Below are 15,494 nucleotides of genomic sequence, written 5' to 3'. Positions count from 1 at the left end.
CTAATTGTTTTATATTTTTGACATTTTGTCAGGAAATGCAGCTCCGTCTCAGGTTCTGTTGTTTTGCAGTGGTTGCACAGCCTTTCCTCTACAGGGAGACAGGTTTTCCTGTGTCTACCCTTCTCAATGTCAATGTCTCAATGCCTCTCTCTCTCTCTCTCTGTGTGTGTGTGTGTGTGTGTGTGTGTGTGTGTGTCTCTCTCTCTCTCTCTCTCTCTCTCTCTCTCTCTCTCTCTCTCTCTCTCTCTCTCTCTCTCTCTCTCTCTCTCTCTCTCTCTCTCTCTCTCTCTCTCTCTCTCTCTCTCTCTCTCTCTCTCTCCTCTCTCTCTCTCTCTTTGTGTCTCTCTGTGTGTCTATATCTCTCTGTGTCTGCCTCTCTGTTTATCTCTCTCTCTCTCCTTAATGACTGATAGTATCTCTGCTCGTTGAAGAGCTTGTTGAGCCTGGACCAGATGTAGTTGAGGCTGAAGGACTCTTAGAAGCTTTATGTGTGTGTGTGTGTGTGTGTGAGAGAGAATACACATGTGCGTATATCTGCATGCAGACAGAGACTGACATGAATTGCCAACCGCCTCAAATTCTTTTCTCTCGCCTAATTGGATTTCTCCCAAATTGATCTTCAAACGTCCCGATATCCCTCCCCCTCCACCCTCTTCTCCTTGAAAGGGAGCCCACACATCAATCCCTTGGCCGTTTTTGATAGTTTCATTAAGAGCGTAATTAATGCTCATTAATATGCATAAACGGATAACAGTAGCGGTCTGCAGCAGAAACTATGCTATCTCCAAATGAAAGAGTAATTAAAGTGTGGCCTAGGCAGAGAATGGAATCCTCCTTATCTTGCAATGCTCCTCTCTCCTTTAAATGATGCCTGAAGTGCTGTCCACACACAATACCCCAATGCCTTATCTTTGAAAACGGTGAAAACTTGTGTATACTCATTTATGCAAATACGTCCTTGGCAATGTTTTTCTGATGAGCATTTCCTTCGACAGGATATTGAAAGTACTGGGAACTAATTAATAGGGTCATATTGCACTATTGATGGACTATTACCCATTCAAAACCGATACCTCTTCTTGTTCTGGAAATAATGTACAATACTGTCATGTGCTGTACTGTACATTCATTGTATCCCCACCTACTTTAAATGCTCTAGTCTCCCAGCACTAACTAGCTACAGTTGCTTTTCATTTTGTTCGTGTATTCAACTTGTGGAGGGAAATAAGTTGCCTTTACTGTGATGTGCTCAAGCCATTTCTATTTATCCTCTTCTGTCATGTGCCAAGTGTGTCTCTCAAATGTCATTTCTGAAAGATTTTTTTTATCAAAAATGTGTATTTTTATGCAACAACAAATCTCTTAGAGCGCTGTGTCTTTGTTTAGGTGAAGAGCCCTCAAGTATGAAATGAACATGAGAACGAGCCTCAGATTTAGGCTATAACATATTCTATTTAGGTTCTATTTACACTGAAGTCTGTTATTAGTTCTTCATTTCCTGTCTCAGTAACTTCACTGTGCTTGTTTTTTCACTGTTGTTTCACTCTTCTTCACACGCCTGAAGTTGTGATACACACAAAAACTTTCTTGCATTTTCAAGTAATTTGACATTAATGACAATTCAAGTTACACCTACAGATCTCAAATTAGGATTCAGCCCTTAGTGGATTTCTTTCTTCTTTAGTAATATTTACCTTCGCTATGTTATTTCTTACAACAACAAAAAATATATATTCTTTTTGTTTGCCAGTGGTGTCCTTCTGATGTTCTGCATTGAATGGTCTTATTGACTTCTCTCTTCTTTTACCTCCTGCATTTCTCTCTCTCTCTCTCTCTCTCTCTCTCTCTCTCTGTGATGGAAGCTAAGCGAAGCCAGTCTATCAGCAGCTGTGTCCACCTTTATGAGGCTTTGCCCGCTACTAAAAGCGTTCCTATGCTGCTTCACACTGTGAGCTCTTTCTTGCCTGGTCTTTCCTCCTCTTCTGGTAACTCTTGCTCTCACAGGCTTTCAGGTAAAGTGTTCTGAGAGCTGTCTGTGTGGTGTCCTCCCACCTGTCTGTGTGGTGTCCTCCCACCTACACCCTGTCTGTGTGGTGTCCTCCCACCTACACCCTGTCTGTGTGGTGTCCTCCCACCTTCACCCTGTCTGTGTGGTGTCCTCCCACCTACACCCTGTCTGTGTGGTGTCCTCCCACCTACACCCTGTCTGTGTGGTGTCCTCCCACCTACACCCTGTCTGTGTGGTGTCCTCCCACCTACACCCTGTCTGTGTGGTGTCCTCCCACCTTCACCCTGTCTGTGTGGTGTCCTCCCACCTACACCCTGTCTGTGTGGTGTCCTCCCACCTACACCCTGTCTGTGTGGTGTCCTCCCACCTACACCCTGTCTGTGTGGTGTCCTCCCACCTACACCCTGTCTGTGTGGTGTCCTCCCACCTACACCCTGTCTGTGTGGTGTCCTCCCACCTTCACCCTGTCTGTGTGGTGTCCTCCCACCTACACCCTGTCTGTGTGGTGTCCTCCCACCTACACCCTGTCTGTGTGGTGTCCTCCCACCTACACCCTGTCTGTGTGGTGTCCTCCCACCTACACCCTGTCTGTGTGGTGTCCTCCCACCTACACCCTGTCTGTGGAGTAGAAACCCTCGTTGTTTTTCACAGCTACTTACTAACATTTGGTTTGAAGTGGATAGAAAGTAAAAAGGATGACTGTCTAAAGAAGATTCTATACTAGTCTGTTCTAATGTATGTTTTAATGTTTACAACTGTATGTTCCTTTCCCATCTCACTATGTGGCTAAAGCAATGTAATCATTTTAAGTTGCCTGAATGCTGTGTGGTAGAAAATGATCTGGTGTAGTGTGTATGAGATGAGTCTTGCCTGATGTATTGCTCTAACGCTCTGTCCTCCCTGGTCGTGGTGCTCAGACGTGGAGGAGGGCCAGCTGTCTGAGTGTGGGGGTGACGGAGAGATGGAGGCTGGTGACAGCCCTCTACCACGCAGCAGCAGCACCTCCGACATCACACAGCAACTGTCTGACACATTCCCAGGTAGGGATACAACAACGGGTGCGCAAACACACACAGCGTGAGGGCATGTTCTAACATAGGGCCTTTTAGCTGCCCTCGAGGAGCCATTTAGACTTATGCTAACAATGTATCCATCCATACAGTGATTTATGTGCGTTGAAGCCTACAGGCTGTAACTCATATTTCTGATCCTGCATCTAGAGATGTAGGGATGAGACTAGAACAATATTTATGACCAGAGTAGACTGGCTGTCTGCTATGTGTGTGTGTGTGTCCAGTATGATTAACAGACACTGTGACTTCCAGGCCAGAAGAGAGCGTACTCCCCCAACAACTCCTGTGGCTCCGATGGCAGGACGTCAGAAGGGAGGAGAGACGGCGACCCACCCTTGGTGAGTCACACACCTAATGCAAAATCACTGACCCTCTCGCTTTGAATTAGTATTTCAGCAGGGCATCTGTTGCAGTCTGATAGAGGCATCTCTGAAACACCCACTGATGACTTCTCCCTCTATGCTCCCAGATTTTGATCCGGCGGAGCAGCAGTCCAGCTGAGCTGGACTACCCTGTAGAGGGACACAACACATACACAAGGCTCCAGCTCCGGGAGAAAAGTGAGAATATACAGTCTTTCACCCGTCTCACACTTTGTCTCAAAACTATAACATTGACCTCTCTCTCCTTCGCTCGTCAGGCGAGAGTGTGAGCAGCGAGACATCCAACGGCTACCTGAACGACGCTGACAGCAGCCTGCTGGCCTGGCAGGCGTTTGAGGAGGAGGCAGACTTCCATTCAGTCCAGATAGGGGTCAAAGCAGACACAGACAGCCAGAGGAACCTGCTGCTCAGCCACAATGAGGCCCTTGCAGGTACTGGACTGGATTGGACTGGACAGGGGGGTGGAGGGGTGGCTTCAGGTCTGGGTAAGGTTTCTGGGGGGATTGATGGAGGTTAATGAGGCTTGGAGGGGCTTGGTTTATATTGAATGAACACTGTAAACTCAGGTCCAGTAGATTGGTTTTCTGTGAGGTTGTATAAGTTGTCACGTTCACCTAAGGTGTGTGTCTGCCTGTGGGTGGTGATGGGATTTATCTCAGAGCAGCCTGACCTTTCAGAGGATTAGAATAGTCTTCATAGCCAGCCTCTGTCTGGGGGAAGGTGATCTGCTCTACAGTACTGTATCTTCTTCGCCTGCCTGCCCGCCCGCCCGCCTGCCTGCCTACCCGCCCGCCCGCCTGCCTGCCTGCCATCCTGCCTGCCTGCCCGCCCACCCGCCCGCCTGCCTGCCTGCCCGCCCACCTGCCCGCCTGCCTGCCTGACATCCTGCCTGCCTGCCCGCCCGCCCGTCTGTCCTCCCTCACCCTGGCCTCTGAAGCTCTGTACCACCTCGCAGAAAGAGAAAACGCTCACTTTCTATGCACCTCTATCTAGCCTTGGACGTGTTCCAGTTTTACCACCTGCTCAGGGGTCTTTATTCAGCAGGCAGCTGGCAGCTTTGTTTTTTAGCTGTGTTAGGTATTAGATCAACAGCTCATGAGTACATAAAGATGGAATGGTTACCACTGTTACATGTTCACTGGGCAAAGCTAGGTGATAGTCTCATTGCTATTAAATCTTAGGTAAGTATCTCAAAATGTTGTTGTGGTTCCTTGAGTGAATGCTCCCTTGCAGTACATTTGAGTATTTGGAGAACACTGCTATGGCAATTCTTGTCCAATGAAAGAAATGTAAGAATACCTCAGCTGTAACCCCTGACCCTTAGTGTAACCCCTGTCCCTTTGTGTAACCCCTGACCCCACTCCATCCCCACCCCAGATGGATAGGGTCAGGACCCCACCCCACCTCGTCTGTGTTGTCTGTACTCCTAAATTGATTCAATGTAAATTCACAGCTTCTGTCCTCCTGTCCCTGTGCTCCCTCAAGCTCCGCTGTCTCCTCGTTGTCCCCTTGTCTTGTTTTAGGTCCCGAGTGTGCCCTCTCTCCCCACTCCGCACCCCTGTTTCAGCACCACCAGCACCCCCCTGCCTCGCCAGCTTTGCTCGTGCACCCTGAGTGCCGGGACTGCCCCCAGCTCCTGGAGGACACCATGCATCAGTCTGTGTTACACATGCCTCAGGACCTGGGTACTGCTACTGTCCCTACTATCTCCCCTACACACCCCCTTTTAGCCTGCCCTGCCCATCACCCTCTGTGTTGCACTGTTTATCCTATACCCAACCCACACACCCCCATTCCACCCATCATCTGTTCAGCTGTTTGTGACTCTGGTAACTGGGCAAAATCGATCTGTGTTGAATCACCTCATTGTCCGGGGTGTGGACAGGCCTAGAGTTGTAGTGTTTTACAATCGAGTTTATACAGTAGTAAATCAGAGTTTTCTCACTCTGTCTTTCTCTCTCTCTCTCTCTCTCTCTCTCTCTCCTATCTTTCTCTCGCCCTCTCTGGCCTTGTAGACAGCAGTGAGTGTCTGACTGATGATGTCAGCATCATTGCAGGCGGGAGCCTGACAGGCTGGCATGCTGACTCGGCCTTTGTGCTCTGGAGGAGGATTCTGGGTATCCTGGGGGATGTCAACAGCATCCGCTGCCCCAGGATCCACGCCAAGGTGTTCAGTTACCTCTACGACCTGTGGCACAAATTGGCTAAGGTAAGCCCAGCCTCCAAACACTCATCGGCCCAGATGACATGTCATTGTCATCTATTCAGTCATCTACAGTGGCTTGCGAAAGTATTCACTCCCCTTGGCATTTTTCCTATTTTGTTGCCTTACAACCTGGAATTAAAATGGATTTGGGGGGGGGGGGGGGGTTGTTGTATCATTTGATTTACACAACATGCCTACCACTTTGAAGATGCAAAATATTGTTTGGGAAACAAACAAGAAATAAGACAAAAAAACTGAACTTGAGCATGCATAACTATTCACCCCCAACCAACGTCAATACTTTGTAGAGCCACCTTTTGCAGCAATTACAGCTGTAAGTCTCTTAGGGTAAGTCTCTATAAGCTTGGCACATCTAGTCACTGGGATTTTTGCCCATTCTACAAGGCAAAACTGCTCCAGCTCCTTCAAGTTGGATGGGTTCCGCTGGTGTACAGCGATCTTTAAGTCATACCACTGATTCTCAATTGGATTGAGGTCTGGATTTTGACTAGGCCATTCCAAGACATTTAAATGTTTCCCCTTAAACCACTCAAGTGTTGCTTTAGCAGTATGCTTAGGGTCATTGTCCTGCTGGAAGGTGAACCTCCTTCCCACTCTCAAATCTCTGGGAGACTGAAACAGGTTTCCCTCAAAAATTCTCCTGTATTTAGCGCCATCCATCATTCATTCACAGCCAAAGGGGACGGTGTTGCAATCTATTGCAGAGATAGCCTGCAGAGTTCTGTCCTACTATCCAGGTCTGTTCCCAAACAATTTGAACATCTACTTTTAAAAATCCATCTCTCTAAAAACAAGTCTCTTACCCGTTGCCACCTGCTATAGACCACCCTCGGCCCCCAGCTGTGCTCTGGACACCATATGTGAACTGATTGCCCCCCATCTATCTTCAGAGCTCGTGCTACTAGGTGACCTAAACTGGGACATGCTTAACACCCCAGCCATCCTACAATCCAAGCTTGATCTCACACAAATTATTAATGAACCCACCAGGTATCACCCCAAAGCCGTAAACACTGGCACCCTCATAGATATCATCCTAACCAACTTGCCCTCTAAATACACCTCCGCTGTTTTCAACGAAGATCTCAGCGATCACTGCCTCATTGCCTGCGTCCGTAATGGGTCAGCGGTCAAACGACCTCCACTCATCACTGTCAAACGCTCCCTGAAACATTTCAGCGAGCAAGCTTTTCTAATCGACCTGGCCCTGGTATCCTGGAAGGATATTGACCTCATCCCGTCAGTAGAGGATGCCTGGTTATTTTTTTTAAATGCCTTCCTCACCATCTTAAATAAGCATGCCCCATTCAAAAAATTTAGAACCAGGAACAGATAGAGCCCTTGGTTCTCCCCAGACCTGACTGCCCTTAACCAACACAAAAACATCCTGTGGCGTTCTGCATTAGCATCAAACAGCCCCCGTGATATGCAACTTTTCAGGGAAGTTAGAAACCAATATACACAGGCAGTTAGAAAAGCCAAGGCTAGCTTTTTCAAGCAGAAATTTGCTTCCTGCAACACAAATTCAAAAAAGTTCTGGGACATTGTAAAGTCCATGGAGAATAAGAACACCTCCTCCCAACTGCCCACTGCACTGAGGATAGGAAACTCTGTCACCACCGATAAACCCACTATAATTGAGAATTTCAATAAGCATTTTTCTACGGCTGGCCATGCTTTCCGCCTGGCTACCCCTACTGCAGTCAACAGCACTGCACCCCCCACAGCTACTCGCCCAAGCCTTCCCCATTTCTCCTTCTCCCAAATCCATTCAGCTGATGTTCTGAAAGAGCTGCAAAATCTGGACCCTTTCTTTCTTAAATTATCTGCTGAAATTATTGCAACCCCTATTACTAGCCTGTTCAACATCTCTTTCGTGTCGTCTGAGATTCCCATAGATTGGAAAGCAGCTGCTGTCATCCCCCTCTTCAAAGGAGGGGACACTCTTGACCCAAATTGCTACAGACCTATATCCATCCTACCCTGCCTTTCTAAGCCAAGTCAACAAACAGATTACCGACCATTTCGAATCCCACCACACCTTCTCCGCTATGCAATCTGGTTTCAGAGCTGGTCATGGGTGCACCTCAGCCACGCTCAAGGTCCTAAACGATATCGTAACCGCCATCGATAAGAAATAATACTGTGCTGCCGTATTCATTGACCTGGCCAAAGCTTTCGACTCTGTCAATCACCACATCCTCATCGGCAGACTCAATAGCCTTGGTTTCTCAAATGATTGCATTGCCTGGTTCACCAACTACTTCTCTGATAGAGTTCAGTGTGTCAAATCGGAGGGCCTGTTGTCCAAACCTCTGGCAGTCTCTATGGGGGTGCCACAGGGTTCAATTCTCGGGCCGACTCTTTTCTCTGTATACATCAATGATGTTGCTCTTGCTGCTGGTGATTCTCTGATCCACCTCTACGCAGACGGCACCATTCTGTATACTTTTGGCCCTTCTTTGGACACTGTGTTAACAACCCTCCAGACGAGCTTCAATGCCATACAACTCTCCTTCCGTGGCCTCCAACTGCTCCTAAATACAAGTAAAACTAAATGCATGCTCTTCAACCGATCGCTGCCTGCACCTGCCCGCCTGTCCAGCATCACTACTCTGGACGGTTCTGACTTAGAATATGTGGACAACTACAAATACCTAGGTGTCTGGTTAGACTGTAAACTCTCCTTCCAGACTCACATCAAACATCTCCAATCCAAAGTTAATTCTAGAATTGGCTTCCTATTTCGCAACAAAGCATCCTTCACTCATGCTGCTAAACATACCCTCGTAAAACTGACCATCCTACCGATCCTCGACTTCGGCGATGTCATTTACAAAATAGCCTCCAATACCCTACTTAACAATATGGATGCAGTCTATCACAGTGCCATCCGTTTTGTCACCAAAGCCCCATATACTACCCACCACTGCGACCTGTACGCTCTCGTTGGCTGGCCTTCGCTTCATAATCGTCGCCAAACCCACTGGCTCCAGGTCATCTACAAGACCCTGCTAGGTAAAGTCCCCCTTTATCTCCGCTCACTGGTCACCATAGCAGCACCCACCTGTAGCACACGCTCCAGCAGGTATATATCTCTGGTCACCCCCAAAGCCAATTACTCCTTTGGCCGTCTCTCCTTCCAGTTCTCTGCTGCCAATGACTGGAACGAACTACAAAAATCTCTGAAACTGGAAACACTTATCTCCCTCACTAGCTTTAAGCACCAGCTGTCAGAGCAGCTCATAGATCACTGCACCTGTACATAGCCCATCTATAATTTAGCCCAAACAACTACCACTTCCCCTACTGTATTAATTTATTTTATTTATTTTGCTCCTTTGCACCCCATTATTTCTATTTCTACTTTGCACTTTCTTCTACTACAAATCTACCATTCCAGTGTTTTACTTGCTATATTGTATTTACTTTGCCACCATGGCCTTTTTTTGCCTTTACCTCCCTTATCTCACCTCATTTGCTCACATTGTATATAGACGTATTTTTCTACTGTATTATTGACTGTATGTTTGTTTTACTCCATGTGTAACTCTGTGTTGTTGTATGTTGTCGAAGTGCTTTGCTTTATCTTGGCCAGGTCGCAATTGTAAATGAGAACTTGTTCTCAACTTGCCTACCTGGTTAAATAAAGGTGAAATAAATAAAAATAAATAAATGCATTTAATTCTGCCAAGGTTCCCAGTCCCTGCCGATGAAAAACATCCCCACAGCATGATGCTGCCACCACCATGCTTCACTGTGGGGATGTTGTTCTCGGGTGATGAAAGGTGTTGGGTTTGCGCCAGACATAGCGTTTTCCTTGATGGTCAAAGAACTCAATTTTAGTCTAATCTGACCAGAGTATCTTCTTCCATATGTTTGGGGAGTCTCCCATATGCCTCTTGGCGAACACCAAACGTGTTTGCTTATTTTTTTCTTTAAGCGATGGCTTTTTTCTGGCCACTCTTCCATAAAGCCCAGCTCTGTGAAGTGTACGGCTTAAAGTGGTCCTATGGACAGATAGTCCAATCTCCGCTGTGGAGCTCTGCAGGTTCTTCAGGGTTATCTTTGGTCTCTTTGTTGCCTGTCTGATTAATGCCCTCCTAGCCTGGTCCGTGAGTTTTGGTGGGCGGCCCTCTCTTGGCAGGTTTGTTGTGGTGCCATTTTCTTTCCATTTTTTAATAATCGATTAATGGTGCTCTGTGGGATGTTCAAAGTTTCTGATATTTTTTTATAACCCAACCCTGATCTGTACTTCTCCACAACATTGTCCCTGACCTGTTTGGAGAGCTCCTTGGTTTTCATGGTGCCGCTTGCTTGGTGGTGCCCCTTGCTTAGTGGTGTTGCAGACTCTGGGGCCTTTCAGAACAGGTGAATATATACTGAGATCATGTGACAGATCAGGTGACACATAGATTGCACACAGGTGGACTTTTTTTTAACTAATTATGTGACTTCTGAAGGTAATTGGTTGCACCAGATCTTATTTAGGGGCTTCATAGCAAAAGGGGTGAATACATATGCACGCAGCATTTTTATGTTTTGAATTTTTTGAAACAAGTTATTTTTTTCATTTCACTTCACCAATTTGGACTATTTTGTGTATGTCCATTCCATGAAATCAAAATACAAACCCATTTAAATTACAGATTGTAATACAACAAAATAGGAAAAACGCCAAGGGGGGGTGAATACTTTCGCAAGGCAATGTATTCTATAGATTTTCAATCAGGCTAATGCAGTAATGCAATAATTGCAGATCCGGGACAACCTGGGCATCAGTGTGGATAACCAGTCGTCTCCTCCCCGCCCTGTCTTCATCCCTCCTCTCAGAATGCTGGCCTCCTGGCTCTTCAAGGTGAGTCAGCTGCTCAGAGGTCCACTGCATCTACACACATCACCTAACTATCAAAGACATGCATGTGGCTCTCCCTCTCTCCTCCTTTCTCCCTCCCCCTCTCCCCCACAGGCCACCATGCTGCCAGCAGAGTTCAAGACGGGGAAGCTGCAGGCCTATAAACTAATCTGTGAGATGATGACTAAGAACCAGGACGTGCTGCCCAATAGTGACTTCCTGGTCCATCTCTACCAAGTCATGCACAAGGGCTTCACCAGCGAGGACCAGGTAACACATGGACATTTTTGCCAGACACTGTTAGTTTTATACTAAGCAGGTTTCGGTTAATAATACATCTATTCAGTATGAGGGGTCCATGTGAGACAGGTATGGCCAAGTGAAAGCCTGACGAAGATCCACAGGGGTCGAAACATTGCCTTTCCTGTTTTCATGTGCTATTCTATGTTCCCTGTACTGTATATGTGGAAACAACTTGATGTAGATTCCTGTAACTAAGGCCAGAAGAGGGAGCCATTATCAAACAAGAGAATGGGACCGCTCTGGCAGTACAGCTTGGGTCTGTTACATTCTGTGGCTGTAGTTTCACTCATAAAAAGTACAAGGTTTGATTGCAAAAAAAGTTTTCACTGATAAGTGGGACCAAATAACACGTCAACATTTACATTTACGTCATTTAGCAGACGCTCTTATCCAGAGCGACTTACAAATTGGTGCATTCACCTTATGATATCCAGTGGAACAACCACTTTACAATAGTTGGGGGGTTAGAAGGATTACTTTATCCTATCCCAGGTATTCCTTAAAGAGGTGGGGTTTCAGGTGTCTCCGGAAGGTGGTGATTTACTCCGCTGTCCTGGCGTTGTGAGGGAGCTTGTTCCACCATTGGGGTGCCAGAGCAGCGAACAGTTTTGACTGGGCTGAGCGGGAACTGTGCTTCCTCAGAGGAAGGGAGGCGAGCAGGCCAGAGGTGGATGAACGCAGTGCCCTTCTTTGGGTGTAGGGACTGATCAGAGCCTGAAGGTACGGAGGTGCCGTTCCCCTCACAGCTCCGTAGGCAAGCACCATGGTCTTGTAGCAGATGCAAGCTTCAACTGGAAGCCAGTGGAGTGTGCGGAGGAGTGGGGTGACGTGAGAGAACTTGGGAAGGTTGAACACCAGACGGGCTGCGGCGTTCTGGATGAGTTGTAGGGGTTTAATGGCACAGGCAGGGAGCCCCGCCAACAGGGAGTTGCAGTAATCCAGACGGGAGATGACAAGTGCCTGGATTAGGACCCGCGCCACTTCCTGTGTAAGGCAGGGTCGTACTCTGCGAATGTTGTAGAGCATGAACCTACAGGATCGGGTCACCGCCTTGATGTTAGCGGAGAACGACAGGGTGTTGTCCAGGGTCACGCCAAGGCTCTTAGCACTCTGGGAGGAGGACACAATGGAGTTGTCAACCGTGATGGCGAGATCATGGAACGGGCAGTCCTTCCCCGGGAGGAAGAGCAGCTCCGTCTTGCCGAGGTTCAGCTTGAGGTGGTGATCCGTCATCCACACTGATATGTCTGCCAGACATGCAGAGATGCGATTCGCCACCTGGTTATCAGAAGGGGGAAAGGAGAAGATTAATTGTGTGTCGTCTGCGTAGCAATGATAGGAGAGACCATGTGAGGATATGACAGAGCCAAGTGACTTGGTGTAAAGCGAGAATAGGAGAGGGCCTAGAACTGAGCCCTGGGGGACACCAGTGGTGAGAGCACGTGGTGCGGAGACGGATTCTCGCCACGCCACCTGGTAGCAGCGACCTGTCAGGTAGGACGCAATCCAAGAGTGAGCCGCGCCGGAGACGCCCAACTCGGAGAGGGTGGAGAGGAGGATCTGATGGTTCACAGTATCAAGGGCAGCAGATAGGTCTAGAAGGATGAGAGCAGAGGAGAGAGAGTTAACTTTAGCAGTGCGGAGAGCCTCCGTGACACAGAGAAGAGCAGTCTCAGTTGAATGACCAGTCTTGAAACCTGACTGATTTGGATCAAGAAGGTAATTCTCAGAGAGATAGCAAGAGAGCTGGCCAAGGACGGCACGCTCAAGAGTTTTGGAGAGAAAAGAAAGAAGGGATACTGGTCTGTAGTTGTTGACATCAGAGGGATCGAGTGTAGGTTTTTTGAGAAGGGGTGCAACTCTCGCTCTCTTGAAGACGGAAGGGACGTAGCCAGCGGTCAAGGATGAGTTGATGAGCGAGGTGAGGTAAGGGAGAAGGACTCCGGAAATGGTCTGGAGAAGAGAGGAGGGGATAGGGTCAAGCGGGCAGGTTGTTGGGCGGCCGGCCGTCACAAGTTGCAAGATTTCATCTGGAGAGAGAGGGGAGAAAGAGGTCAAAGCATAGGGTAGGGCAACGTGAGCAGGACCAGCGGTGTCGTTTGACTTAACAAACGAGGATCGAATGTCGTCAACCTTCTTTTCAAAATGGTTGACAAAGTCATCCGCAGAGAGGGAGGAGGAGGGGGGGGAGGAGGATTCAGGAGGGAGGAGAAGGTGGCAAAGAGCTTCCTAGGGTTAGAGGCAGATGTTTGGAATTTAGAGTGGTAGAAAGTGACTTTAGCAGCAGAAACAGAGGAAGAAAATGTGGAGAGGAGGGAGTGAAAAGATGCCAGGTCCGCAGGGAGGCTAGTTTTCCTCCATTTCCGCTCGGCTGCCCGGAGCCCTGTTCTGTGAGCTCGCAGTGAGTCGTCAAGCCACGGAGCAGGAGGGGAGGACCGAGCCGGCCGGGAGGATAGGGGACATAGAGAGTCAAAGGATGCAGAAAGGGAGGAGAGGAGGGTTGAGGAAGCAGAATCAGGAGATTGGTTGGAGAAGGATTGAGCAGAGGGAAGAGATGATAGGATGGAAGAGGAGAGAGTAGCAGGAGAGAGAGAGTGAAGGTTGCGACAGCGAAATACCATCTGAGTAGGGGCAGAGTGAGTAGTGTTGGAGGAGAGCGAGAGGGAAAAGGATACAAGGTAGTGGTCGGAGACTTGGAGGGGAGTTGCAGTGAGATTAGTAGAAGAACAGCATCTAGTAAAGATGAGGTCAAGCGTATTGGGGATGGTCCTGATTTCATATACAAAGGAAAGGCGCTCCTCATCGCCAGTCATATGAATCTTTTTTTTAATGTAACCTTTATTTAACTAGGCAAGTCAGTTAAGAACAAGTACTTATTTACAATGACGGCCTACCGGGGAACAGTAGGTTAACTGCCCTGTTCAGGGGCAGAATGACAGATTTTTACCTTGTTAGCTCGAGGATTTGATCCAGCAACCTTTTGGTTACTGGCCCAACGCTCTAACCACTACCTGCTACCTGATGCCCCGTTCAAAAGTTTGGAATCACTTAGAAATGTCCTTGTTTTTGAAAGAATAGCAAATTTTTTTGTCGATTTTAAAATAACATCAAATTGATCAGAATTACACTGTAGACATTGTTAATGTTGTAAATGACTATTGTAGCTGGAAACGGCAGATTTTTTTTAAAATGGAATATCTACATAGGCTTACAGAGTCCCAATATAGCAACCATCACTCCTGTGTTCCAGTGGCACGTTGTGTTAGCTAATCCAAGTTTATCATTTTAAGACTAATTTATCATTCGAAAACCCTTTTGCAATTATGTTAGCACAGCTGAAAACTGTTGTTCTGATTTAAAGAAGCAATACAACTGCCCTTTATACTAGTTGAGTATCTGGAGCATCAGCATTTGTGGGTTCAATTACAGGCTCAAAATGGCCAGAAACAAAGAACTTTCTTCTGAAACTCGTCAGTCTATTCTTGTTCTGAGAAATGAAGGCTATTCCAATGCAGAAATTTTCAAGAAACTGAATATCTCATACAACGCTGTGTACTACTCCCTTCACAATACAGTGCAGACTGGCTCTAACCAGAATAGAAAGAGGAGTGGGAGGCCCTGGTGCACAACTAATCAAGAGGACAAGTACATTAGAGTGTCTAGTTTGAGAAACAGACACCTCACAAGTCCTCAACTGGCAGCTTCATTAAATAGTACCCGCCAAACACCAGTCTCAACGTCAACAGTGAAGAGGTGACTCCGGGATGCTGGCCTTCTAGGCAGTGTTCATCTGTCCAGTGTCTGTGTTCTTTTGCCCATCTTAATCTTTTATTTTTATTGTCCAGTCTGAGATATGGCTTTATCTTTGCAACTCTGCCTAGAAGGCCAGCATCCCGGAGTCACCTCTTCACTGTTGACGTTGAGACTGGTGTTTTGCAGGTACTATTTAATGAAGCTGAAGGGCAGGTTTAAGCTACGGACAACGAACATGCGTTTTATCGATGGCAGTTTGAATGCATAGAGATACCGTGATGAGACCTTGAGGCCCATTGTCATGCCATTCATCCACCGCCATTACCTCATGTTTTAGCAAGATAATGCACGGCCCCATGTCGCAAGGATCTGTACACTATTGGAAGCTGAAAATGTCCCAGTTCTTCCATGGCCTGCAATGTCACCCATTGAGCATGTTTGAGGTGCCCTGGATCGACGTGTACAACAGCGTGTTCCAGTTCTCGCCAATATCCAGCAACTTCACACTGGAGTGGGACAGCATTCCACAGGCCACAATCAACAGACTGGTCAACTCTATGCGAAGGAGCTGTATCGCGCTGCATGAGGCAAATGGTGGTCACACCAGATACTGACTTTTTTTTGGATCCAAGCCCCTACCTTTTTTTAAAGTATCTGTGTCCAACAGATGCACATCTGTATTCCCAGTCATGTGAAATCCATAGATCAGGGCCTAATGAATTTATTTCATGTGACTGATTTCATTAAATCAACTGTAACTCAGTAAAATCTTTGAAATTGTTGCATGTTACTTTTGTTCATTATAAAACATTTGAATAATAAATAAACATTTTAATATAAAAAAAATAGGTTAGTCCCCCAAATGTGGGGGAGTGTAGGTGGGTTAAAAAAA

At 47.1% G+C, this 15,494-nt stretch overlaps 1 protein-coding gene across 4 annotated transcripts in view; it reads left to right on the top strand.

The window, feature by feature from the left end:
- The window catches only part of LOC115172737 (ral GTPase-activating protein subunit alpha-2), a 200,117-nt gene that overhangs the window by 103,738 nt on the left and 80,885 nt on the right, over positions 1 to 15,494 (top strand). For 2 of the 4 annotated variants that reach the window (XM_029730447.1, XM_029730448.1), the window contains exons 17-25: positions 1,863 to 2,012; positions 2,926 to 3,048; positions 3,334 to 3,419; positions 3,551 to 3,641; positions 3,722 to 3,895; positions 4,988 to 5,149; positions 5,480 to 5,673; positions 10,451 to 10,549; positions 10,661 to 10,816. In XM_029730447.1, the coding sequence (XP_029586307.1) occupies positions 1,863 to 2,012; positions 2,926 to 3,048; positions 3,334 to 3,419; positions 3,551 to 3,641; positions 3,722 to 3,895; positions 4,988 to 5,149; positions 5,480 to 5,673; positions 10,451 to 10,549; positions 10,661 to 10,816 (1,235 nt within the window). The remainder of the gene's footprint in view (positions 1 to 1,862; positions 2,013 to 2,925; positions 3,049 to 3,333; positions 3,420 to 3,550; positions 3,642 to 3,721; positions 3,896 to 4,987; positions 5,150 to 5,479; positions 5,674 to 10,450; positions 10,550 to 10,660; positions 10,817 to 15,494) is intronic. The other 2 variants (XM_029730450.1, XM_029730449.1) reach the window with 2 other exon arrangements.

Source organism: Salmo trutta, chromosome 33, assembly GCF_901001165.1.
Source record: "Salmo trutta chromosome 33, fSalTru1.1, whole genome shotgun sequence".
Lineage (NCBI taxonomy): Eukaryota > Metazoa > Chordata > Actinopteri > Salmoniformes > Salmonidae > Salmo > Salmo trutta.
Note: the sequence above shows the minus strand (reverse complement) of the source record. Positions and strands in the feature narration are given on the sequence as shown.